General features: G+C 47.1%; 1 protein-coding gene across 11 annotated transcripts in view; it reads right to left on the bottom strand.

Annotated features, from left to right (window-relative positions):
• Hdac4 (histone deacetylase 4) overlaps positions 1-25,392 on the bottom strand; it is a 260,113-nt gene that overhangs the window by 44,888 nt on the left and 189,833 nt on the right. For 8 of the 11 annotated variants that reach the window (XM_050163036.1, XM_050163037.1, XM_050163040.1 and 5 more), the window contains 7 exons: positions 24,366-24,486; positions 18,321-18,442; positions 14,405-14,536; positions 11,116-11,228; positions 6,921-7,037; positions 6,633-6,831; positions 4,211-4,449 (listed from right to left, as the gene is read on the bottom strand). In XM_050163036.1, the coding sequence (XP_050018993.1) occupies positions 4,211-4,449; positions 6,633-6,831; positions 6,921-7,037; positions 11,116-11,228; positions 14,405-14,536; positions 18,321-18,442; positions 24,366-24,486 (1,043 nt within the window). The remainder of the gene's footprint in view (positions 1-4,210; positions 4,450-6,632; positions 6,832-6,920; positions 7,038-11,115; positions 11,229-14,404; positions 14,537-18,320; positions 18,443-24,365; positions 24,487-25,392) is intronic. The other 3 variants (XM_050163039.1, XM_050163044.1, XM_050163043.1) reach the window with 1 other exon arrangement.

Here is a 25,392-nt window from a genome sequence, read left to right as displayed (position 1 = left end):
CTCCTGTTAGCTGGCTGACTGTGGCTGAGGAGGATGCCTCTGAGAAAGGTAAGGTGAGTGTCCACATCAGTACACGTTTGTGGGGTTCTTCTATTTGCTATGCCTGATGCTGGGAAGGCTCAGCTTCTTGCCTTTGGTTTCTTGTTCTCTCATATGTGAATTGGCCCCCACTGCCAGGAGAGGTTTTCCTGTTTCCTCTCCAAGTTGGGTACAGGTTGCTCACCTGGTCAGGTTTGTAGCCTTGGCAGCAGTGGATAGGCAGGCAGGCAGACACTCTAGAGCAGGGGGCAGGGAGCAGGGAGCAGGGAGAGACTCTCAAGGGGCCACAGCTTGGCTAGGCTTCCCTCCAGAGGGTATTTATGAGGGACGTTGCCATGGCAACAGGGGGCCACTCAGAACCATGTCAATGATGCAGAAGAGGCCCATGGCCTTCAGTGGGTAGGCTGCTCTGCTCAGCACTGACGCAGGTGCTGGTGCAACTAGTCTTCGTGAGCCACAGTTACAAACAGGGATAATCTCTCTCCCTCTTTAAAATTTAGCTCTGCTTCTTTGTGGTCACAGAGATTGGATCTTAATGCAGAGCTCGCTTTGGGAAGCAAACCTGGCCTCTGGTAACATGACAAGAGAAGCCAGCAGGGAGGCAGGCAGCAGCTCACCAACACGTCAGTTTCTGTTGTCCAGAGGCCTCTTGGACATCAGTTCCCTGTTTTATTAAGGGATGAAAACACACAAACTACCAGATCCAGAGCAGCAGGATTAAAACACTAGACTAGAGTTCAGAGCCAGAACCCCACTGGCAAGCGCAAGGTATTTAAAAACTATTGGATATTCTCACAGGTAGACCACCCACAGAAGTCAAGTTCTCATATCAAAAGAGAGTAACACCCCGCAAGGACAACACTGCCTGCACAAAGACCAAGTGATCCTGTAGACCAAGCACTGCTGCAAGAACTGCTTTCAACAACGGGACTTTTCCACTAAAAGAGGAAGGCACATTTATGAGCACAACTTCCCACTTTTTAAAACAAGGTTGTGGTGAGGTGGATCTGGAGGCAGCAGGAAAAATGGGTGCTTCCCTGTCAAGCTGAGCATTGCACTCATCCCTTAGATAGCCTTCTTCCTTGGGAAGGTTTCTTCCCTTACCATGCCTTTATGAAGCACATTAATGTGGGCACAGCACCCATTTCAGGATCCAAACCCCAGTCAGATACACAGGCTGCCATTCCAATCTCCAGGAGTCAAGAGTAGCTAGCTGGGCAGCCCTGTTTTGTCCCTTGGAAAGTGGGAAAGAGCACAAAGTCTGCTGAAAACACAATTCTAGAATGAGTAAGTACTGTCACACCTTCAGAGCACCGGTACTTTAAGATGGTGGCTTAAAGTGGGCACTGAGCCCAGCCATGGTCTCCACTGTGCCAAGAAGGGAGTGGATGGCCCTTAGGGAGCAAGCTTCTCACACAGCAAGGCAGGAACGCTGGTGCCAGATAGCACAGAGAGCATCATTGTCTTCCTGGGTGTCCCAGGAAAACATTGTATAAACATTTCAATCAACTGTCATTTGCTATCACAAATCAATCACGTAACAAACCCCAGTGAGATTACCCAGCTTCTAAAGTCATCTTCAAGAATATGTCACACGTGAATGGGTGTTCCTGTCTTCAAACCTCCTACTACACCATTCAGGCAGTGACATAATGAAATTAATAAGCCTAGGTTGGCATTAGAGAGATGGATATGAAAGTGTTTTTGACACTTGGGAGTGTAGACGCTTGGCAGGAGCCTGTTTCACCCCCAGCAAATGTCGTTCTTGTATAAATGATGGGATGCCTGGAGCCCCCAACTTCTAACATACTCAGAGTGCTGGGCATAAAGGCTGTGGGTTAAGGGGCTTGGGGCTGGGAAACTGATATTAGTGTGACTGACAGGCAGGAGGGGCCTGGCTGAGCCTGTGCTGGGCATGTGTTCTGCAGAAAATTCCTTGGGAGACCAGCTCAGTCTTGGACCTCTCAGCTTGCAGCAGGGATCAAGGTGGGATAGGTGTGGACAGGAGCCACCTGTCTTCTCTCTATCCTGGAAATATATGACATCAGGACCTCTGATCATTGTGGGGCTCTCTAGACTCCTTTAGACTGGAGATCCCTTTGCACACGCAGTCATCTTCCAGGACAGTCTTGTCCTTGATCCTTTCCCCACCTTCCCTAGGCAACCCACGGAAGGCTTGGACCCTGACAACATCTAAAAATATTAAATAGAAAATTCTGGAAATAAACAATTTCTAAGTTTTAAGCTGCATACCATTCTGTTTAGCATCATAAAACCTTGTCCTAGCCCACTCCAGCCCACCGAGGATGGGCGCCCATCCTAGTGCACACATAATGTACTGGTTAGTAGCCACCTTGATTCTCAGTTTGGCTGTTGCTCACAGGATTCTGTACTGCCCAGTTTCAGGCACCTACTTAGTATTCTGGAATGTATCTCACCCCAGATTGTGAGAAAAGATGTAATTCATACACCCTAAAATCCATACTTTTAAACTGAACAGCTGAGTAGTTTACAGAACTCTATAGCCACCACTACAACCTAACTTGGTGACATTTTCATTATCCCTATACATACATAAATGCTGTATGCATTGACAGTTGATCCCATTTCCCAAGCTGCAGGTCTTGACAACCACTAACTTAATTCATGTCTCTTAAGACAGCAGTTCTCTTCCTGTGGGTTGTGATACCTTTGGGAGTTGAATGACCCTTTTTTCACAGGGGTCTCATATCAGATATCCTGCATATCAGATATTTGCATTATGATTTACAATAGTAGCAAAATTACTGCTACGAAGAGGCAATGAGATAACTTTATGGTTTAGGGGTTACCGCAATATGAGGAACTGTATTAAAGGGTCACGGCATTAGTAAGATTAAGAACCGCTGGTCTGTGGCTCTGCCTATCCTGGTTACCTCCTGTGAGTGAAGCACAGCAGGGTCCATCCATGACTGGTTTACTTTCCTGACTGTCATCTGTCACCACAGGATAAACCCTGGGGATCTTCCATCCACCATTTGGCTGCTATGAGCAGTCAGATGAGGTCTGTGGTCTCCTGGACGACAGCTACTGGGCTGTTTGCAACACACTCATCTGAGCTGATACTGAAGCTACCCGACTAATACATCTGATGGGAACATACTAAATAACCTCCATTTCTCTGCTTGCTAGCACCACGGCACTAACTTTTCCCATGGCTTCCGCCTGTAGATGGAGCTGAGAGACTCTGGACAAGCTGTGAGCACAGAGAACTCTATAGGCTGCCTGGTCCCAAGCTGCTTCTGGATGGTGTAACTCCTACATTTAAGTGACTGCAGGTGCCACGTGACTTGAAAAATAAGCTTCAGTGATGTGGGAGTGTCATATATCAATCTTGATTGATTTCATTGGTTAAGCAATAAAGGAACTCCTTGGCCCTGATAGGTTAAAAGATAGGTGGGAGGAGAAAACAGGAGGAAGTGAGGTCAGACTCTGCTCTGCTCTGGGGCAGAGACGCCATGCTCAGCTCTCCCGGGTAGACGCGATAGCTCTGCTCTCTGAGGCACACGCGATGAAGATGGACATAGGCTAGAATCTTCCCGGTAAGCGCACCTTGGGGGTGCTTACACGCATTATTAGAAATGGGCTAGTCCAGGTGCGAGAATTAGCCTGTAAGGGCTAGAGTTCATGGGCCAAGCAGTTCTTAAATGAATACAGTTTGTGTGTTGTTATTTCGGGCATGAGCTAGCCAAGCGGCCGGGGTGTTGGGGACGCAGCCCCGCCGCTCATATTTCAACACTTCAGGGACTCGATGTCATTATAAAGTTGTAGGCCTCGGGTTAGGGTTTGCTTAAAGATCTACTTGGCTAATGACCCTAGAAAACCCCTGAAAGAACTGCCTATGTGGATTGTTCCAGGTAATGATGCCGAGGCTTCTTGCAAGGATGTTGTCCACTGTACTTAAGACATGCAGATGGGCTGTGAGGAAGGCTGTGGACACACCTAAACAGTGGCTCCAAACAACAGCACACCTCCCTAGGCTCTGGACCACACACCAGAGCACATGCTTTGTGCTCCTCCTTTCCCTCTTTAGCCACTCAAGGTCAGTGGAGGAGGAAAGGCTGAGGAAGACAGCAAGGCGTATGACATCTGGTTCCAGGTGAGGGGCCCGAGGACAGCTGGGCAGACTCACCTTGCTGAGGTGCAGCTGCTGCTGCTGGAACTGTTGCTTGTGCTTCTCCAGGAACTGCTGGTGCTGCTGCTGGATCACCAGGTGCTGCAGAGCCTGTGCATTCTGTGGCAAGGGTGCTGACTGTGTGCGCCCCAGGGGGCGGTGCTGCCGCAGTTTGTGAATGGATGGGGACACCCTGTCCGCACCAACCAGGGACTGTGTGTGGAGGGGCAGCGCCCCCAGGCCTGAAAGATACCAGTCTGAAGATAATATGGAGGAAAAAAAAAAACAGCAGAAGGGAAGAGGAAGAAGAGAGGGGAGAGACGCTGTTGAGTAACCAGTGGAGAAAACGACATGCCTGCCAGCCCATGGCCTTCTATGAAACACAATTGTCTATAAACAGGTCCAATTCCGGCTAGAGGACATAAGCCTGGAGCCTGGGATTGCAGGGGCAGGGGCGGAGGGAGCAGAGTGTAATTTGAAAGCAAGGCCCCTTGAAGATCCCATTGATACAGTCTCTCCAGGAGCTCTGCCCAAGGAGCACTCAGGAAGTGTGGCAACAGCCTAGGATCAGCCTGCCACACGTGTCACGTGTGTTCCAGAGATGGTTGTTCTAGCCCCTTCCCAATACCCAACTACCAGAGAGAAGAACAGTTTGTAGCCAACCTGCTGAAACTCAGAGACAAACTGACAGCAAGACCCTGTCCCCATCAGACACCCAGGCACTGTCAAGACAAGGAGTTTCAGTGGATTCCACCACAGGAGACTTCACTTTGTATCAAACACAGAGTGGTATTGGGAGAGGAAGGGAGGGCAGCACAGGGAAGGAGGCAAATCTTCTAGGGGCATGAGAATGAGCTGCATAGAGAGCAGGCAAGTGCAATGACTCACACAGCATGCTGAGGACAGTGGACAGACGTGAGCTCAGAGCAGTACATACTTCCTCAGGTCAGTCTGCCCAAGAGGAGGACTGTGGTGTAAGGCTGGAGTCTGTGCTAAGAGCTGACCCCTTTGCCAGTGGGCACTGTTCTTAGTGCTCTGAGAGGAGCGGCTATGGCCACATAAGTAGTGGGACGTTGTAGTACTACTTTGGCTCGAATGTTCACAGGCTTGATCCCTATACACAGTATCATTTATCGCTGTTCTAGGCAATGGGGAACTTGGGCCTCTAAGGACAATTATGGCTGAACAGAAGAAACCCTGTTCAGGAGGCTCCTTTCCCCAGGAGAACAGAAGAAACCAGTACGACACAGCATCAGGACCACGGAGGAAGGGGGCACTAGGAAGAGTGGGTGGAACTGCTGGGCCAAGAGTTTGGAGGCTCAAAGTGAATCAAGCACAGGCCTGACACCCCAGCACTTAGCAGACTGAGGCAGGAGAATCCGAGTTTGAGGGCAACAAAGCAAGATTTAATATCAAAACAGTAACAAAGGACCAAATAAATAAACAGACAAACAAATACCAAAACCACAAATCCAACCCAAAAGGAACAGTGTTGATCAACCAGGAGACCAACACAGACCAGGATGCTGCCTATGGGAACTGAGCCTTTCCATTTCATCACTCTGTGCTAGCATCTCACCCACAGATGGGAAGATGAAGCCCACAGTGAGCGGCTTCCCAGAGAATAGACAGGAAGGGCCTGAGCATAATGAGCAACCCATGGTCACTGACACATTGCTCTCCAGAGCTGCGGCAGGGGTGTCCATCTGTCTCAGAAGATACCAGAAGCCAGAAATGCTGTTCCTGTCCAGATCACTGGCTTGGGAGAGCCAATGCACACTGGAGATGAAAAAGCACAAGGCAAGAACACAATACCAAGCGCCTCAGACTGACTCATACCAGCAGGAGGGAGGTACTCCAAAACACTAGCCAGAGGCTGGACCTCGGGAACACTGGAACACGTACAGGCCAGTCCTAGGGTTTCTCTGGCTGTGCTTCTGAGAGAAGCCATGGCCGTGAGGAAGTTACCTACAGACCTAAGGATGGTACGGAACTAGGCAAGGCCACTGTAGGTTATGTGTCTTGTGGGAAACATTCCACATTCGTAACTTCTGAAACACAGCACACTCACTAGGTAAATTGTACACATTTCCTATCTTTCTCTAACTTGTATTTTTCTAAAGGTATTTATCCTTAAGATAGAGCAGAACCAGGGTCTGCCTGGTCAATTCTGAACTTCATGAACTTGCTTCCTTGAGCTGCAGGGAAACCTGTCTGAGAGAGAGTAGGAGGCTAAACAGAGGGGTACTGGCATTGACTTCTACTCCTTGGTCAGCTTTCTTAGCACGAAGGACATAGTTCCTTGCCAGAGCTGAGATAGGGACCCACAGTTACTACTGTTGTGTGGGCTTGAGTGTTCTTTCTAGCCTTCTCTATAAGCTACACGAGGCCAAGGAGCAGCCTCCGAACTAACTGCCAGAGACCTGGTTGTGGTTCTTACCTGTGACAAGGGGCGTCTGGGTGGGTGCCTGCTCTAGCAGGACCATATGCTGCAGGAGGGGGTTGTGAGCGGCTCCACCATCCCGCTCCAGGGGCGAGGTGCTCAGGTACGGGGTCAGGTGCGTGCCAGGGAACAAGGAGATCCGCTGCTGGAGAGCTGGGAGAGCAAGCCTCTCAGCATCCTGCTGGCCTGCTGCACCCTGAAAGGTACAACCCAATATTCTTCAGGCTGTGGAGACTGAGGCAGACATCCACCCCATGTCATACAGAACCCTGGAGGCCAACTTACAGCGGCAGGGCCAGTGGCAGGAAGCCCCAAGGTGATGTTGGGTAAGGATGGCGATGTGTAGAGAGGAAGTGGGGCGACTGAGCCTTCTCGAGTCACAAGTCTGTGTGCCAAGCTCGTCTGTAGACAGAAGACATCGTGACTGTGAGAGTCTGCCACAGATGTTTCAACATAAGCAGCACATCTAGGGGGGGGGGGGGGGGGGGGGGGGGGGGGGGGGAGATGGGGAAGGATGGGGAAAGGGCAGACAGACGACATTTAGAGTATAAGGTCCTGACATGTAGGTACCTGGTGCAAACACAGGCTGCACAGACGATGGCCTATAACATGCCACAGGTATAGAATCAGTGTTTCCATTCCTGAGTTTTCCCCCTCCAAAAGAGCTCTCACTACCTTTTTTGTTTTTATTCAATTTGTCTACTTACAAAAAAAGAAAAAAAAAACTATGAGTAGGAGATTTAGGACAACGCATTTAAAAATATTTTTGTAGTTTTATTTTTTTCTAAGAATGATATCAAAAGCAGAAACCAAGGACAAAGTTACTGATGAGCAGGAAAAACCCTGTTCTTGTTTAGAGGTAGATAATGGTGACAACAGGATCTACAATGGACAGGAAAGACAAAAAGACTGAAATAAAAAAGAACTTGTCAACCAGAGACCAATTAAAATGAGAGCAGAACTCAATAAAGACAACGACAAAAAGCACCCATATTAAGGGAAGTGAAAAAAAAAATGCTTAATTTTATCAGTGACCGAAAAACGTATTTACGGAGTCATCTAACTGGCAGACTTTCTAAAAGCTCAGAAAAGCTGAAACACATGGCCGTGGGATTATAAATGGCTGTACTCTCTGTAGACTGATTTTGCAATCTGTTTGGAAGCCATAAAAGGTGAGTTGTTCTTGATTGTGAGGCTCCACTCTAGGGATGCAATGGTTAAGAAACAGTCCTAAGGAAATGGCTCCCAAACACAGGGAAGACAGCCACCAGGCAGTCACATGATGGCAGCAATATGTGACTTCAGCCATGCCAGTCACAGTCAAAAGACACAGGGATTTGTGCATGTCAGCACACAGAAATCAGGAACTGGAATCAAAATTCTAATGGATGTTCCTTCTATTTATTGGTGATTATTGCTCTGTCATTATTGTTAGTGTTAAGTGGTAGAGGTAAGCTTAGGGCTGCTAGGTTTGTTGTTAAGAGTTAGTACCGGCCTGGGGGTTAGGGACAGAGCTAAATTTAGGGTTAGGATTGTGGATAGGTTTAGGTTACAACTTGGTATAAAGTTAGTGCAGGAGCTACAATTAGAACTAGAGGTTAGGTTAGTTTTAGACCTAGTTTAGAGTTAGGGCTGGAGGCAGGATTACAATTTCATTTAGGGTTAGTATATGAGCTAGGATTAAGTTTAGGGTGAGAGCTAGGGTTCGGGTTAGTATTCATGTTAGGTCTACAGTTATAGCCAGTGTTAGGCTTAGGGTTAGGGGTAGGCTAGGCTAAGATTGGAATTAGGGCTATGTTTAGAGTTAAGACCAGGGTTAGAGTCAGTATTTGTGTTAGGTATAGAACTTTAGTGTAGTGTTGGGTTTAGGCTCAGATTTACACTTAGTGTAGGGTTAAGGTTTTGTATATAGTTAGGGTTAGGTTATGGTTAGTGCTGGGGTGAACACAGAGTGTTACACGTAGTAAGTAAGGTTTTATACTATTTCTGCCTGAGGTTAGGGGGTGGGACAGGTCCTGCTGTCTGGAGTGCCCTATCAATCTTTGCAGGTAAATGGATAGGACCTGCTCAGAAGGACAATGTTTTATCTCCAACATCCCTACATGCTGGGCACCTCAAGGAACATCAAATGAGACCACAGGATGCCAGTTCCTGGCTTGAGGCAGGTATACACAGGTATTATGTGGTGTTTACTACGAATAAACAATCTTGTTATCTCTTAGATCTTTTAGTGTACTATATAACAGCGACTGAGAAACGGTCTTAGCACAATAAAATTTCACTTCTAGGACAGAAAAAAAGTACATAAGATGAAAGTTATTGATGAACAATGGTCACGTGTGTGCATCCCAGGCCTGAAAGCAATTTCTACCTTCCTGCAATGGGACAGATGGCTACTTTCAAGTGCTCATGTCAGAGACCCTGACTTTTGTGATGCCTTTGGGAGCCACCTGGGAGCTGTGCACTAGACTGCTTCAGGGCTGTGGCAGGAGGCAGGAGGGTAGCTGCCTTATATGTGCCTCTTGGCACAGAGCAAGGGCTCTAGCTACCATGAAGTTTGCTAACAAAGTTTATACATACACAATGTAACTAATCATCAAAGGGTGTGTGTGCACGTGGGCACATACTTTGCATGTTTCAAAAATAAAAGTACTTTCAAATCTCACTTGAGGGAAGATGTTTTAGCTGTCATGAGAAGCAGGGCTGTGCTGCAGTGTAATAAGCTGAGAACAAATCAGCAGTCCTTCTAATGTTTATAAAGGTATAATTTCTTTTAGCACTCAACATGGCTGCTTAGCTGATTTACTTGTGGAACTAAAGAGAGCTGCTTGGTTCTGTTTACTTGCTCACACAAAACATGGGTATGTGTGGGGTCTCCTGTCTTCAGGCAGAGCACACTGGTGACTTGCAGGAAGATTCCCTCAGAGCTCCATCCGCTATAAGATGGGCTTGTCAGTTTCCTGGGAGTTCTGAGGTTCCTTTATGAATCAGGGCTAGTGGTCAGAACCTATGCACACATTGCACGAGTGTAAGCACATGCAGTTTGTAATGAGAGCACAGAGGGACACAGTTGAGGTTCTCAAAGGACCCCACACATGAGGACCCTCAGTTACAGCTCCTCCAATTCTAATATCTGATCCCGTACTCAAATGCCAGTTCTGCCTGTGAGAATGACAGTGATGTGAAACACCGGCAACCCTACTGCTCTTGGGGATGATCTACTGACATATTTAGGCTTTATAAAGATCAACACATAACTTAAACTGATGCAGGGGTGTTCCACCCGAATGAGGAACTGTTACACTACTGTGATACATCATATATGTATATGCCCACATCATATATGTAAATGGGTCCATGACCAACAAAAGGGAAGCAGAGTTAACATCTGAGGGTGGGAAGCAGTTTTGTGCTTGTGCTCTGAGGCTAATCAAGGTAGGTCTCAGTCATGACCTCAGTCCTACAGAAGGACTGTTAAAATGCCTAGCAACCCAAGGAAGTACTGAACTGGAAGACTAAAGAATACAAGTGATGAAAGAAATGCAAGTATAAAGTAAAGGGGACCTAGGCACAACTGAGTGAACCTTACTTCTTGCAGTGACTCTTATTTCTAACTTTCTAGACATAAAGGGGCTAGAAACCCGAAATGAAAATGCTAAGCACTGTGCCTATGTATCCCACCTGAGGCTATCAGCTCTTTGGAAGGGCAAGATTCATTCCTAAATGACAAAGTCAGCAAAAACATAATAATAGACTCCTGTAAACTGGGAGCTCCTAAGAAACGTCCCAGTCAGTACACTCACACAGAACACAGCAGCTCTGGTTCAACCCAAGAGTCTGTTTCAGGGTTTTCTGCTCCACCCTGACCTGTAGAGGCACCACTACAGTCTGAGTTCTCAACTGTGTTTCCCCCACAGCCTGGCCTGAGCCTGCCTTCCTCACTTATGGGAAACTCGAAAGCAGCCTTCTCCGCTGCTGCATCCTGAGCCAGGCATGTGGGTCAGGGATGATTTGGAGTGATGGGAAGTATGTAGTAAGTGCAGATGTGGGTCCTACTGTTCTAGAAAGCTACTTTGGAAACCACTGTCTTTCCATTTGTGATCCTTTCCACCAGTAATGTTTGTTTCTCTAACACCCGGTTTGCTGTTATAATTTGTATGTTTCTGAAATATGTCTTTTTCACTCTACAACCATTCTCACACACCTGTTGCTTGCCCCATGTGCTTCAGCACACAGTGTGTATGGTGGCAGCTGCTTCTGTGACATACCTGGGGAAAGATCGGGGAAAAGACAAGGTAGAAGGTCTCAATATGGTAGAAACTGAGGCCCTCATGTTTCAGGAAGACCATGATGAGGAGAATGGGGAAGTAACTCCTGGAAAGCCCAGGGTACTCCTAGGCTTTGCTCCTCACTGGATAGTCAGGCACAAGGCAAGTACTGGTGGGGATGTCTGGCCTATGTGAGTCTGTGACTGACCCACCTCAGCTGGAGCGCTGGGCATGGTGGGTGCGATGCCATTTTCAGTGCTGACGTTGCCAGAGCTGCTATTGGGAGAGCTGGGACCGGAGCCAGGGGCGCTGCTGCACGCGGAGTCTGTAGGTGAAAAACAGCAAGTTGGGGTTGGGCACTGGAGAGACAGAGCACCGTACTGCTTCCCTGGGTTTTTGCTTCCTAGCCCACTGGCAGGCAGAACGGCAGGATTTCAAAGCAGGGATGGCAACATGATTCCGTCGGTCTTGGCTTTGCTGCTGACCTCCCATGAGCCTCCCAAAGCTGAAGCTCTGTGGATGCATGGCTGAGCTCTTCACAATATACACATTACCCATTCCACAGCTCTTTTGAATTTCAAGATGGCTTGAAACATCAGAAAGGCAAGCTCTTAAACACTTAGTAATATTCAGACAAAAGACCAGTGAACACAAAGGCCCAGCGGGCTTTTTTTTTAAACAGCAAAAGGTCAAATTCATTGTCTCTATAAAAACAATTTCAAACTAAAGCAACCTACTGTGACTGCTCAGTTTACATGCAATCTTCTTACTTTACTATCAACTACCTAGCAGTCAGGAAACACAGGCAGTGGGTTCTGCAGCTCCCCAATGCAGTTTGAAATCACACAGTAGTCTCAACAGATATTTGTATGTCTTGGGCTTGCCTCTGATCAGAGGGCCAGGCACATCACTCTTCTGCCGATGGGCTGGATGCTGCTATCTCCAACCTCTCTGTGTGGCTGGCTACTCTATATGTTCCGGGGCATATACTGAGATTTTGATGTCTTGCTCAGGGACGTTTTGACAATGGCATCATCTGGTTAACAGCTCTCAAAGACACAAACTGCTTTCCTGAAAAGTTCAGGTATCAGTCCATCATCAACAGCACTCTGAGATCAGTCTAGCCCCAAACTTGGACACAGTGGGACTCTGAAGGGGCTCAGAGATACCCTTCCTTAACAGAGCACAGTCACTCACTCACCCAGCTAACAGGGCTCTTGCACAGCTGATTCTGAAATTTGTCTATATGATAGCCTTGCAAGACAGAAGGAGCAAAGATGCTCACACCTCTCCAGAGCTAGCAGGAAGTTGGCTTGAGTTCTAAACAGAACACCCTTTCACCCCACTCACAAGAGGAAGCTGTGCATAGTGACTTCACTTGCCCTGGACTTAAGTACACTAGGGCAAAGATATCCTCACATTAATCTTGGCAGATGAGGAAGGCTTGGTCCTCTGTGGACTGGGTCATTCACCAGTAACATGAAGCCACTTCTCACCATCTAGCAGCTGCCTACACCCTACCTCTGCTCTAGAATCCTGCATCTAGTGCTTGTGGTAAGAACCATGCCACAGACATTGATCGTGAGCACAGGACTCAGTCTATCCTTTCTCTGTACCTCTCCTCCAAAAGCCAACTAGTTCACTCTGGTATGATTGTATTTCCCTGGATTTTACCAGCTGGGAGTTCAAGAGTCTACCTGGGATGAAGAGGTACTTCCATGTTACTTCTTAACAGAGGTGCTTTGCTTGAGGATTTCACCCACTACCCTTGGACAGGGAGGCCCTCAGTGTGAACCCTGATCCAGGCAGCACTGCTGTTTCTTTATGCTCTTCAACCAGCATGAACTTTATTCCAGCTGGGAAGAGTGGCATGTGAACCTGTGTTCCCTGGCCGATTCAGGGACCGCCATGTAGGGTGTAGGCCTCTCTTTAAGGACCTTTGCTGTTCCCTTGTTCTACCTGAATCAACCCTAGCCAGAGTCCCTTTCTCTCTGTTGCCTGAGAATAGCCCTAATTGGAGCACCTTTCTTGTCGCAGCTGCCCAGGTGGTTATAGTAACCTGGGCACCACAGTCTGTTTCCCAGTTTTACTTATTCATCAGGCTGTAGCTCAGACGCCATCTTCTTCTCCACAGCTTTCCATACCCAGCATAGCTTCTACTGACCTTGCCCTCATCTTGAGGGCAGACTCTCATATAACATAGTTCAGCAATGACCTGTTCTGTCATGCTGGCCTCCCCAGGACATCTCCTTTGGATTGTGCCTCACATAGACAGCAAGATCCCACAGGTCTTGCACCTCTTTTCACTCAGCCCAGTCTCAACTGCCTCTCAAGGAGCATTAAGCAGCAGCAGTCATTGAGGTGTGAGGCACCCAGAGCAGCCTGCTAGAGACCCTGTCTCAGTGTAATCTCAGAGCCTAGGCACGCACAAGGACTGGCTCATACCAGGTGCTGCTATAGGCAGCCAGGCTGCACACCAGTGTGAACAGCATCTACTCACGTGCCCCTACAACTCCCAATTAAATTTCTCAGTGAGGGACAGGTGAGTGTCTGTTGTAACACTTATTGGTCTCGCTAGACAAGAGATATCTTATAGTATAATCAGGGGACAGACAGCTGCATGGAAAGGAAGACTGACAAACAGGAGTCCCCAGGTACACAAGTGGCATGATCTTTTTTGCACAGATTCAAGATCTATGAGCCAGTCCTGGAGTGAGGGCTCACACTGGCTCTGTGTCTAGAAGGTCACATACTCCTCTGTCCTGAGGGCAGGTAAATGAGACTTGGGTACTAGCTCTGAAGAATGGCAGCACAGGAGCCCTTTTGTTTTCCCCTGGGACATTAGTACGTTCACTGAAACAAATGAACCAATTGGGCAGGTGCTACTCACAGACCAAGAACTAGAACCCTGGCCTTCAAACGGTGTTTACAAGGTGGGAACTCCGTCTAGGTCAGCTCTGACAGCTTACTTTTCCCTAGATGCTAACATTTTCGGTGACGGGATGAGCCCAGTCGAGGTGAGGACTTAACCTAAGAGGAAAGTGCTTGAAGGAACTTCCTGGGGTGGGGAGGGCTGTATCCTGCTGCTTGTCCACCAGCTGGTGGGGCCATCACCAGTTTGTTCACTGAAGTGTAACTAGCTGAGCTCCTTGCTCTTCCTCTGCTCAGCTGGGCACACTGGTGGGGAACAATCTGGAAGGCTCCAAGGCCTCAAGATGCCCGTGGGCAGCAGAAAGCAGGCAGAAACATGCAATTTTAAACCCACCTTCAGAGAAGCTCTGGGTATAACCCTGAAATGCCAGGCAAGACAATTCTTCACTTAGGCCCAATGGCAGCCCTTGGGGGAACTAAGCCAGCCATTTAAGTCCCCCACCTCTAGGTGGCTGGGCCTAGCATAAGGTAATTGTGTTGGGTTGACACACTTGTTAGAGGTCTCAGAGTGGAGGGTGTATGTATTAGGATGGGGTGGAATAGGTGGGGCTTACCTGTTCTCTGACATACCTGTGACATCCAGGGGTCGCTTTTTTAGAGCAGTGGCCACAGGGCCATCTTTCCTGCGCAACAGGGGGCTGCTCCGTCTCTCAGCTACTTTCTGCTTAAGCCTTGACCGTAACTTCAGGTTGGGTTCAGAAGCTGTTTGAAGGGAGATGTCGTTACAGCCAGGCAGACACAGCTGGGGTCATGGGCATCACACCGGTGGTTAAAATACACACAGCTGGTAAATTTCCACTGAAGTACAGTATGGAAGCAGGACTCTTCTGCTAGTTGGCTCAAGTTCCTGTTAGTCCCATTAGTGGGTGCAGTGGGTTGGGACTGTGCTTCCATCTCACCCTGATAACATTACCACAGTCTCACTGTCTGATTTATTGGGCATAGCAGAAACCACTGAAGTATGACAATCACTCAGTGAGGATGTCTCTTAAATAATGGTCTCCTAAACAATTCACCTGGAACTTTAAAGTAGGGCTGCTCTGAAATCTGAGGAGATTTGACAAAGGCACCTTTCAGGCTGTCAACCGTGAAACCACTGCAGTCTCCAAATCACGGGCTTTGTTGTTCACCCAAGGACACCCGCATCTCACAATCCACGAGCAAACACCAGCCAGATCCCTGCAGCCTCTGTGAAGGCCAACTGAAACTCCGAAGCATGAGGTTTACGACTGGATAGGCTGTTTCTCTGAACTGAAGTACAGCTCAGACCCTGACTTTTTTTGCTGACACTGGCTAAAGGCACAGCTGAGGTTGGGACCTGGCTTTTTATTTTTTTTTAAAATATTTATTTATTTATTATGTATACAATATTCTGTGTGTATGCCTGCAGGCCAGAAGAGGACAGAAGACCACATTACAGATGGTTGTGAGCCACCATGTGGTTTCTGGGAATTGAACTCAGGACCTTTGGAAGAGCAAGCAATGCTCAACAGTTCTCCTGTAAACAGAGTTGTGTAAGTACCTGCAACTGTGAGGCCATGATGGAACTAGTGGGAAACTCAGTGGGAAACCCTGATGCAAAAAGGCATGGGACTCTTCAGCTTCCAGAGAAGTACAGCCTGGGAGTATCAAGCCAGCCAATCTGCCAGAACTCCCTGTGTCTATCCTGTCAAGCTTGGGCAAACATGTTGATATGTGAAGTTGTGAGATGTCACCTTCGTCTCTCTGAATCCTGGGAGAAGTCCCCTTCCTTCATGCGGTGCATGTGTGCATACACACACACACACACACACACACACACACACACACACACACACGTCAGGGTTCTGAGGAGGAGGCCTGGGGAAGCTCTGGCCTGAGTTATCAACTGAATCTTCTTTAGGATAAGTGCTGAGGCAAAGTGCAGATTTAAGATTCTTGGGAAGAGTGGGACTAAGCAGGTTTCCTAAACAGCTTCCCAGAGAAGTAAAGGCAGGTTGGGTCTGACAGGTTCATAAGAAGAGACGAGAACCTCAAACTGACAAAAGCTGCTCCCTTACCATAGCCAGTTTCCACACTGCAGGAAGGCCCTGCAGGTGCATACAGATGCCATAGGCATGGGCCACTGAGCTGGGTCATTTCCATGTGGCCCTATGCTAAGTGGAGCTGAGGGAAAGGCTTGGTAGGACAAGTCACAGGGTGGAAGAGTCCAGTCTATCCAGCAGTTGAGGGAGTGGAGCAAAGATTTCTTCCAGGTCTTCCTTGACTCACTCAACTGCTTCTAAGATCAGCTGGGGGAAGAGTGTCTCCTAAGCCACTAATGTGTGAATAGCTGGGGATGAACTCAGACAGTTGAGCTCTGAGCATAAAAAAGATCAGGCAAGCTGCATGCTATTTTCATGAGAGAAGGAAGACAGATACAGAATATGTGTAAGCAGGTATCTCAGGAAGGCCACCAAGGCCTATGCAAATATGCCTGGAGTACAGAAGAAAGCAGCTGGAGATTGCCAAGGGTTTATTTCACTTTGTATAAAGATTAAAATCCTTTAAGGACTGAGATGGGCAAACTATTTGCAAAGTCAACATAAAGTAGTATAAAGTCAGAGCCAGGAACGATTCAGATATAGTTATTTGAGACCGTCATTTAAACTCAATCATGGTACCTCACGCAGGAAACCTCACTCACTGTATCTTTCACATCACCATTTCAGCAGAAACACACACAAGTGCGTTTAGCATTGGCAGCATCAAGGGTTGAAAGAAGCCACATTCAGTGTTCTGCAGGCCACTTCCCTGAATACCATAGGAAATTAAGGATTTCCACTTTCTCTGGACTCTTTATTATTAATATTATTCATGAGCTGGTAGTGCCTCTTAAAATTTGGAATGTAACCAAACCTTAATTAAGGTTTTTCTGGAGCCTCTCCAGAGTGTAAAAAGCATTCTTTCTTTCCTCTATTCTCAGGGTGTGGGGTCTGTATGTGGGCTGGATGACAAGGCTTGAAGTCAACATGGCTGTGGCTTGGCTTCCAACAGTCTCCAGAGAAATGCAAGGACCAACAGGGGTAGGCTGAGATTCCTGGAGAAGTATTAGGGCCCTGTGGACAAGCATGGAGAGCCACATGGCTGTGGTGACTACCAGTGGCTAGTGATGTAAGTGTCCTGTCACCTGTTTTGACAATCTCTGAAGGAGCTCCTGAGACCAGGACTACTAGCACCACCATCGGCAGAAGAAGAACAATGCTTGCAGTCCTGCTGCTTTAGTGCTCTGCGCCCGTCAGGACAGTGGTACGCACTGTTTCCTCCTGTTGAGCTCTGGAGGAAGCTGTCTGGGGTATTTTCAGGAGGTGTATCCTTCAGTGAGGGCTGACTACTCTGCATTTAGGCTGTGTCTTTGTCCTTCCATAGCAAGTCTGTATCTACCAGGAATGCAACAAATCCGACATGGCCATTCCATCTCACACACTTCTAATACTAGTCAAGCCCTGTTTAGGCCGAGTTAATATAAAATGTCCCTTCATTCAACTAGCAGCCCCTGGTTTCTGTTTGCTCAAAGACATGCCAAATTATACCTGACAGTCCTCTGAAACTTCCTAGTTTAGGAAGGAGTAACAGGTGAGCCTGTTCGTCTCTGTGATGCCTTGCAAAGAAGCCACTATGCAAAGCTCTAGTGCAGCCTTGCTGAGATAACAGAAACTTATAATTTCCCTGACTTGTTTAGTAAAAGCAGGTATGCCCCTCGAACCTCATTTCTGAAGGAAGCCCAGAAAGAAGTCTTCTGCACTGCCCTGCAGGTTGAGGCTACACCCTCACTACAAAGGCTGAGGTTATGTAGTTCCACACCCTCTCAATAAACCTTCAGAAAGCCCACCCTTCTCGCCATCCCAATCGTAATATTCACAGCCCTTCTCTAAAGTTCCCATCCTCTACAACAATCACCCCCCCTAAACCAAGAATGTCCTGGCTTGTCTTCACTTCTAGCATATTCCTCTTGTTTTGACAACAGTCTAGTCTCCTTTACAATCTTTGTTTTTAAGAGCTGATGTACAAAGCTGTGGGCCAACAGTGGTGTCCCTGCAGGACCCAGCACATCTTTCTCACGGGGACTTGCCTTCACTCTGGACACCTTGATCATCCCTGTATGGTGCTACCAGAAGCCATACAGAGTTACATCCTCACTGACCTTGGCCAGCACATCTACAGGAGCTGTCTTACTCCTGGAACTACCCTTCTGCTCTGGACTGTAGAGCAGAGCACACTCCCAAGGAGGTTACACAAGGTGCTCTGGGAATGAGGACAAGTTCTACAATGCAGGAGTACATGTATGAGACTAATTGCTTTAGGGATAAATCACACAGGGAAGCTTAGGGTCATTTTAAACAGTGTCAGAATGCAAAAGCCAGTATCCTAAACTGGCACAAGATGTCCAAGTACTACCTGTGGCTCAAAAGGGGTCCCTAGACTGCTGTCAGGATGGAAGTGCTCAGGCAGCAGACTACACACTGACCTGTTTTCCTAAGAGGGAAGTCATCTTTGGCATCATACATTCCCAACACTGGGTGGTTGTAGGAGGCTGATACCCCACTCTGGGGCGGAGAGCTCTGGTCAAGGGAGCTGTGCTGTGTCTTCCTGGAAAAACACAAAGACAGATGTCAGTGTATCCAGGCATCCCAAGCCTTGGCATATCAAGTTTTGAAATGTGATCTTTTGTTAGTCCCTCTTCTCCAGGGTGAGGTCAGAGTAAACCAAAACAAACAAGCAACAGTACCCTACGACCCATTCTCTGACCAGACCTGCTCTCTGGGATTCCTAAGCCCTCACAGGGGTTGTCTTTAGGATGCAAGCAGTAGACGATTAGTGGGCCCGGCCATGAGAAATACAGGAAAGGCTTCAGGCAGTGAGATGGGGCAGCATGGACTCCTAGCAAGTGCTGGAAATGCCCACATCTGTCTGTCTCCTCAAGCACAGGATCCCTTGAGGATTTTCCTTTTGCAGAATATATCTATCACTCATGCCCACGACAACAAATCCCCCAGCCATCTCCTTTTTGGGACAGTTCAACAGCAGCTTGAATCTCTACCCTGGAAGTTACTAGAGGAAGTAAACTTCTAATGGCCAAACACAACTTAAAAGTCCTAAAAATGGCTAGATGGGAATGGTTGCAAGTGAATAGATGCTGAGAGCAGAGAGGAGGAGGCAGGAATTGGGCTGCAGGATTAAGTCCTGGGCACTGTGGCCACCCTAAATGACCTTTAACCAAGTCTTCCTCTGAACTCTGAGAGCATGAAACAGTCTATGGTCTTGAAGACAGGAGATCTGCTTAAAGACTCAAAACACATTTGCCCATTTTCTAGCTTAGACTTCGTCAAATGATTTATTTGGATATACAGTACTCAGCATCCACACATCTGGAGTTATGCGAATCCAGAGTAGGAGCTCTCAGACATGTCAGCACAAGTATATATTTAAATATCTGAAAGCATATAATGCAAAGAATGTACTAAAGGGACTCTCAGAAACAAATTTAAGAGGGCAGCTCTGAAGACTTCTTCAATGCTAAGTTACAACGGGGTCCTTGGCATCCCTTTTCTCTTCCCTACAACACAGATGGGGTGTGTTTGTGTGTGTGTTAAAAAGATGGTCAACTACAGGAAAACAATTTAAATATGGTAATTAAAAGAAATGTAATAAACACAATACCATTGTTACGTTTCATGACAGGGTTTCTTCCTACTGAAGAACAGTTGGAAATCTGGTCACTCCAGATCCAGTAGATCTCCGCTTACTCATCTCATCTCTCGAGATGCTGTCAATATTAAATAAAACCCACTTTTCTGTACAGTCTGTAAATGAGCTGAAATAAGAGGCTGCTGTGGACCACCTACCTTGAGCCAGAGACACAGCTCCCAGTGCTGCCTACCTCGTTCTCTAGAAACACTTCCTGGAGCTGCAGCTGTAGCTGGCAGTTATGATGTACAGCCAGTGGGGCCTCTGTGGGACTCTAGAGATTGCAGAAGGGAACCTTCAAGTCCCCATAACCAGATCCCTTGTAAGGAGCAGCCCCCTTACCTATGGTTCTCGGCATTTCTCTCTTTGCATGCCAGGAACAAGCAGCCACTTGGGAAGAAATGCCAGCAGATAGCCTTGGTAAGCCCTTCAAATGCCAGGCTAACACACCTCACCCTGGGATTAACTCACTAAGGAAGGATCCAAATCCTATCCCTGGCTAAGTTTGTATCCCCTAACTCCTATAGTTCATGCCCTATCACTGTACCTATATACACACCCACCATATAAAGTTTGTAACTTCATATTCACCCCAACCCCCCCAACACAGACTCACATATCCTCATATCCCAAAGGTTAGGAACACAGAACAGTTTCTAACTCGCCCTGATTTCTAGCCTAGGATGCAGACAAAGTCGGCAGGAAGATGCTTGTTCACTGACCAGACCTTTTCAAAGAGGAAGTCTTTGGAACTAGAGGATGTACCTCAATGGAAAAGTACCTGCCTAGCATGTGTGAGGCCTGGGGTTCAATTCCCAGTAGCACCCCCCCCCCAAAAAGAAAGAAAAAACAATAAATAAACAGAATAAAACTAAAGGCAGTTCTCATATTACTGTAGATAAAAAAACAAATAGTATTGCTTTCTTTCTAAATGCTACCTTGAATGTGGTATAAAATAACACAAAATCAAGCATTTAAATTCTATCAACAACTGGCCTTTCCCATTACATCAGATTTATACCAGTGATTAAACTAAACTCGTTAATCAAGTGAAACAACACAGTCCAACAGAAATGTGTGAGCTACACATGTAATTTACATTTTCTAGTAGCTACATAAAAATGAGAAAAAAATGGGTGAAATTAACTTTAGTATTCTACTTAACCTGAGATATAAAAATACTATTTTAACATATAATTAACATGAAGTTTATTCATGGGAATCCTGTGGTCTGTATTTTTTGCAAGACTAAATTTTACAGGCCTGGGAGCTAACACATGACACATTGCACTATGGGGGCTCAGAAGTTTTAAGGCTCAAATTATGGACACTCACGTCCCTACATGGATTATCACCACCAAACAGACTTTGAACAATCCCAATTCCAGACTGTCCCCTTTGTCCCTTTGTTGGTGATTCTCAATACTGTTTTGCTGAGTTCAGTTTTATATGACTAGAGTGGTAAGGGGTGGCTATGTGTTTGCCCTGCTTAAGGAAGGACACTGCGTGTAAGGTCTCCACACTGCTGCACAATTGCAGTGCACGGTGATCCAACCTATCAAGCCACTCACCTCCTACGGTCCTGAGGGTCACTTCTGTTTCAGCTGCTAGGAGCACAGAGATTAAGCTTGGGTGTGTACTTGAATCCCTGGGCAAATACTAGAAAGCACACTGCTGGGCTGTAGTACCATTTGAAGACCTTCTAAACCATTTCTAATGGTATTGCACCACTTAATTTCCCCCCAGCCAACTGTGCAGGAATAGTCATCCCTACTTTGCCACCCCCGGTTAAAGTTTAGCTAGCCCTGTAGGTGAGAAGCCGCATCTCACTTAGATGGCAACTCGCACAGCTTATCTTGTGGCACACCTGTTCACATCTTTAGCACACACACGAGAAGTTGCAGCAGCTTCACACGCACTTTACAGATGCATTGAAGCATGTCCTTCTAGTCTACTGCTCATGTGCTTTCTTGAAAGGTGCCTTTCAAAGAGCTGTTTTAAATGCTGATGGTGTCTGACTGTTTCTAGTAACGGGCTCACAGCTCGTGACACTGATGAAGAGACTTCGCCAGCTCTTACACTTCAGCTCTTAAGGGTAATTTCATTGCTGGAAAGAAACCCCTCTCAACATGTTTCCTTCTAAGTTTTGTTGGCTTGGCCCGCATGCTCAGACCTCACTGGCTGTCGGCTCTTACCGGCAATCACCACATGATGTGTGAAGCTGAGTAGTAGTTTGACTCTTTCTCTTGAAGACTGTGTTCTGCCATCATGTCTTGCAATTGGTTAGCCACTGCACATGAGGGTTGGTCAGGATCCTTGCACGTTCATCAAACGCAATAAAATCAAACTGAATTCCTGAATGGTGTGTCTGATATCAGGGTCTGCCCTTTCTAGTCAGCTTACTTCCAAACTGTTTCAAGGAAGAGGGCCTTATGCAGGTTAGGATCTCCCTGGAGCAACCTGTACAGGACAAAGTTCTAGGAAAAGACCTCCTCCTCTCCCCTCTCCTCTAGGTACTATTCCTTCAGTCTCTCAGTATGTACCTAATCCCCTCCCCCATAAAGTCTCACCTGTAGCAGGGTACCTGCTGGCTCCTCCACAGCCCCTGTTCCTGTTGGCCTTTCTCCCAATCCCTTTCTGCTTCAGCAGTCCCATCTGTTTATACAACTGTGACTGCCCCCCAAGAGCTGTAACTCCACTCACAAATCCCACTTCCTGCAAAGGTGCCACTTGAAACCCTGTATTTCTTGTAACAGCCCCCCCCCCCCAAACTACCTAGGTCCTAAACTGGACTGTTCATCTTCTTCTCTGAAGGTGATCCCCCTGCTCCCTGGTGTGAAGACAATCTTTTAACAAGTTGGCACCAAACCTGCCCTAAGCAGTTCTCCTTTTCCAAGTCCCGCTATCTCTCCTATACCCAGTCTAGTCCTGCTGCCCTCTCCAGCTTGCATCCTCGTGTCCACCTCCAAATCACCAACCCAACTGCTATCGTTGGCTGCAACTCCCGGACCATTCTTGTAGGACAATGGAGCCTCTGCATGGCAGAAGCCCCGGCTGACCTCTGCAGCAGAGGCTGCAGACCACACCACAGGCTAAGGTTCTCTCTGGCTCTTCACCTGCCCCGCCACATGACCACCCATCACTACTCCTCATGAGCCACCTGCCTCACCCTCTTCTAAGCTGCATGAAGACCAGTAGTGTACTTTAGTTGATTTGCAGTGTATGCAGCCACAAAGCAAGTAAAAGACAATGAAGAACCTCACTGTACAAATGCACCTCCCCAGGTTATGTCGTGGTAACGGAAGTCATCTATACAAATAAATGGACCATTTCAGTGGCATCAGTGGGGTTTTAGTGGAAACAGTAGGCCATTTTGAAACTAGGAAGCTATTTTTTCCCTTGAATGAAATTAATGACTACATTTTGATTTAGGAAAACTATCCTATTGCGTCTTTCTAGCAATGAAATGACCCTTAAGAGCAACATAACATAATTTCAAATTAGCCATGTGTTTCGTGTGAGAACTGGCCAAGTCTCCTCAGTGGGCTCTATACTACACCACAAACGGCCCACGCTCAAGCCTTGTTTACCCTGGACAAGTTAGCTGCTTGTATCTCTTGGCACAGACAAGATCCTGCTTTGGTTTGCTCACTATGTAAGCTCTGGCCCAGGCTGATAGCTCTTCCAAATTCTCTCCAACTTTCCCAAGGACTCAGTAACTACTCATAAAGATGTTGTCAGGCCAGGCCATGGTAGTGCACACCTTTAATCCCAGAACTCAGGAGGCAGAGGCAGGAGAATCTCCGTGAGTTTGAGGCCAGTCTGGTCTACAAAGTGAGTTCCAGGACAGCCAGTGAAACTCCAGGACACAGTGAAACTCAGCCTCAAAAAAAAAAAAAAAAAAAAAAAAAAAAAAAAAAAAAAAAAAAAAAAAAAGAAAGAAAAGAAGAAGAAAACTCAAGCTCCCCAACAGGCATTGTATATGTTCAAAAATGACAGTATAGGCTCAGCTCAAGTTGGACTATATAGAAGGACTGCTAAAAGCCTACAGCAGCATTCCTTAGGAACCTGTGAAAAGGGTTTCTGCCTACAAAAAGAGTCATTTCCATTATCTTCCTTTGACTCTGGAAAAGGAGACATAGGGCTGTCCATTGACATTTGCCTGCTATTGCATATCAAAGGCCCTGCCAGCCTCCAGACTCCTTTAGTCCCTATTCATATTTGATATTTGTTATGCATTTCAAAGTTCACTCTAGCCTCCTGGCCCTTCTCACCTCCCCCACGCCTTCTCCTTCTCTATATAATGCAATGTTTCACCCCCTAACCTCTTCATTCTTGCTTCCCTGTCCAGTTTTCTTCTTTTTCTCTTTGCTCTGGACAATTCCACACGCCTCTCATCCCCTAACCCCCACAAACACACACAATATAAAACTATTGCCCTAACCACGGACCATCCATTTCAGTGGTTTCTTTGCTGTGCTAATGCCAAAGTGCTTTCAGACTCTGATTAAGCATTAGATTAGAGTTGAGTAAGCAACAGTGGATAATTAGGACAGAAGTCCTCTGCAAGTGGTTCCTATAGTGTTTAAGAATAGTGACTTGGTACTCTGAAGATATCCACCCCTCATCTGGCTATAACCCCTCATCTGGATAGTAACACACACTATCCCCAGACCTCCTCCCTTCAAATCCGGTTATAGAGCTTTGGGGGTTCAGCATCTCTACCACCCCTACATTAGAAGGTCTTTGAAAAACTGGGTCCTCTCAAATCTGTCCACAGAGCTGAGTATGCAAAGCACCCAAAGAGGAGGCCCAGGTCACTTACCCATACCAGTAGCGGGGATCACTGGAAATGCAGTGGTTCAGGTTCCGGTGAGCCAGTGCCTTCTTCTTGTTGAGAACAAACTCCTGCAGCTTCATTTTCACCTCAGTGCTTGCTACAGCACCTGGGAGGAATATCAGAGTGAGGAGGAGGGGAGCAATATGGAGCAGGGAGTGCAAGGTACAAGGCAGGAGGAGTGAGCTCCCTCTGCAGGGCTCTCCTAAGGCCAGGAACTTTAAGGGGAGGTCTTGTCTCCAAATACTGTATGACTGCAGTCTACTGAAACACAGACTTCAGCAAGGGAAAGGCTTCTGTGAGCAAACACAACTTATATCTGCAGGGAGTTTGCATATCCCTGCATTAAGTTTCAGAGCCAAGTGCTAGAAGCATGGTGGTTCCAGTCTCTCTTCTGAACAAGCAGCAAACTCTAAAACAGAGTTCCATGCAAACAGAATTTCATACATGGTCACGCAGAGGGACAAGGTCTGTTCTACTGGAAAGCTGGTGGATAGTGTCTACATATATGATGAATATGGCTTTGTTACCATCCAGTGCAGCCCTGTCCCCCTCTGCCCGGTGCTACACACTCTTTTGGCAAGCAGTACTGCCATTTCACTCAGGTGGAAGTTGTGTATCCCAGGGCTTTCTTGTGGTATGATGATTGTTGCTGAAAGCTGTGTTAAAGAAAACTGCAAGATCATTTTCCTGGTTTACTCTGTAGGCTCTAGTACCATTTCAGCACAGGAACTCTAAGTGGCTACTATCACTAAGAAAGTATCTCCTTCTGACCTTCAATTCAACATCTGCCCAAGGCAGGGTTATTGCTGGGTGCGCACTCTCTGGTCCTGCACAGCAGACCAACTGCTCAGACTGATGCACTGTTCTACGGACATGGAGGGTGGGAGACTCTGCAGACCCTCTCAAGGGAAACCACCATACTTAAATCTTGGTCACCTGCATTCTAGTCTGTCTCTCAATGCATGGACTTGGAAGGATCCTGTGCTTGTGGAAATGTTTGCTCAACACGTGA

The sequence above is a fragment of the Alexandromys fortis genome, unplaced genomic scaffold (assembly GCF_014885135.2).
Source record: "Alexandromys fortis isolate MF-2015 unplaced genomic scaffold, M_Fortis_MF-2015_v1.1 scaffold_139, whole genome shotgun sequence".
In the NCBI taxonomy this organism is placed as follows: Eukaryota; Metazoa; Chordata; class Mammalia; order Rodentia; family Cricetidae; genus Alexandromys; species Alexandromys fortis.
The sequence above is the reverse complement of the archived record's forward strand: the minus strand, read 5'-3'. Positions and strand labels throughout refer to the sequence as shown.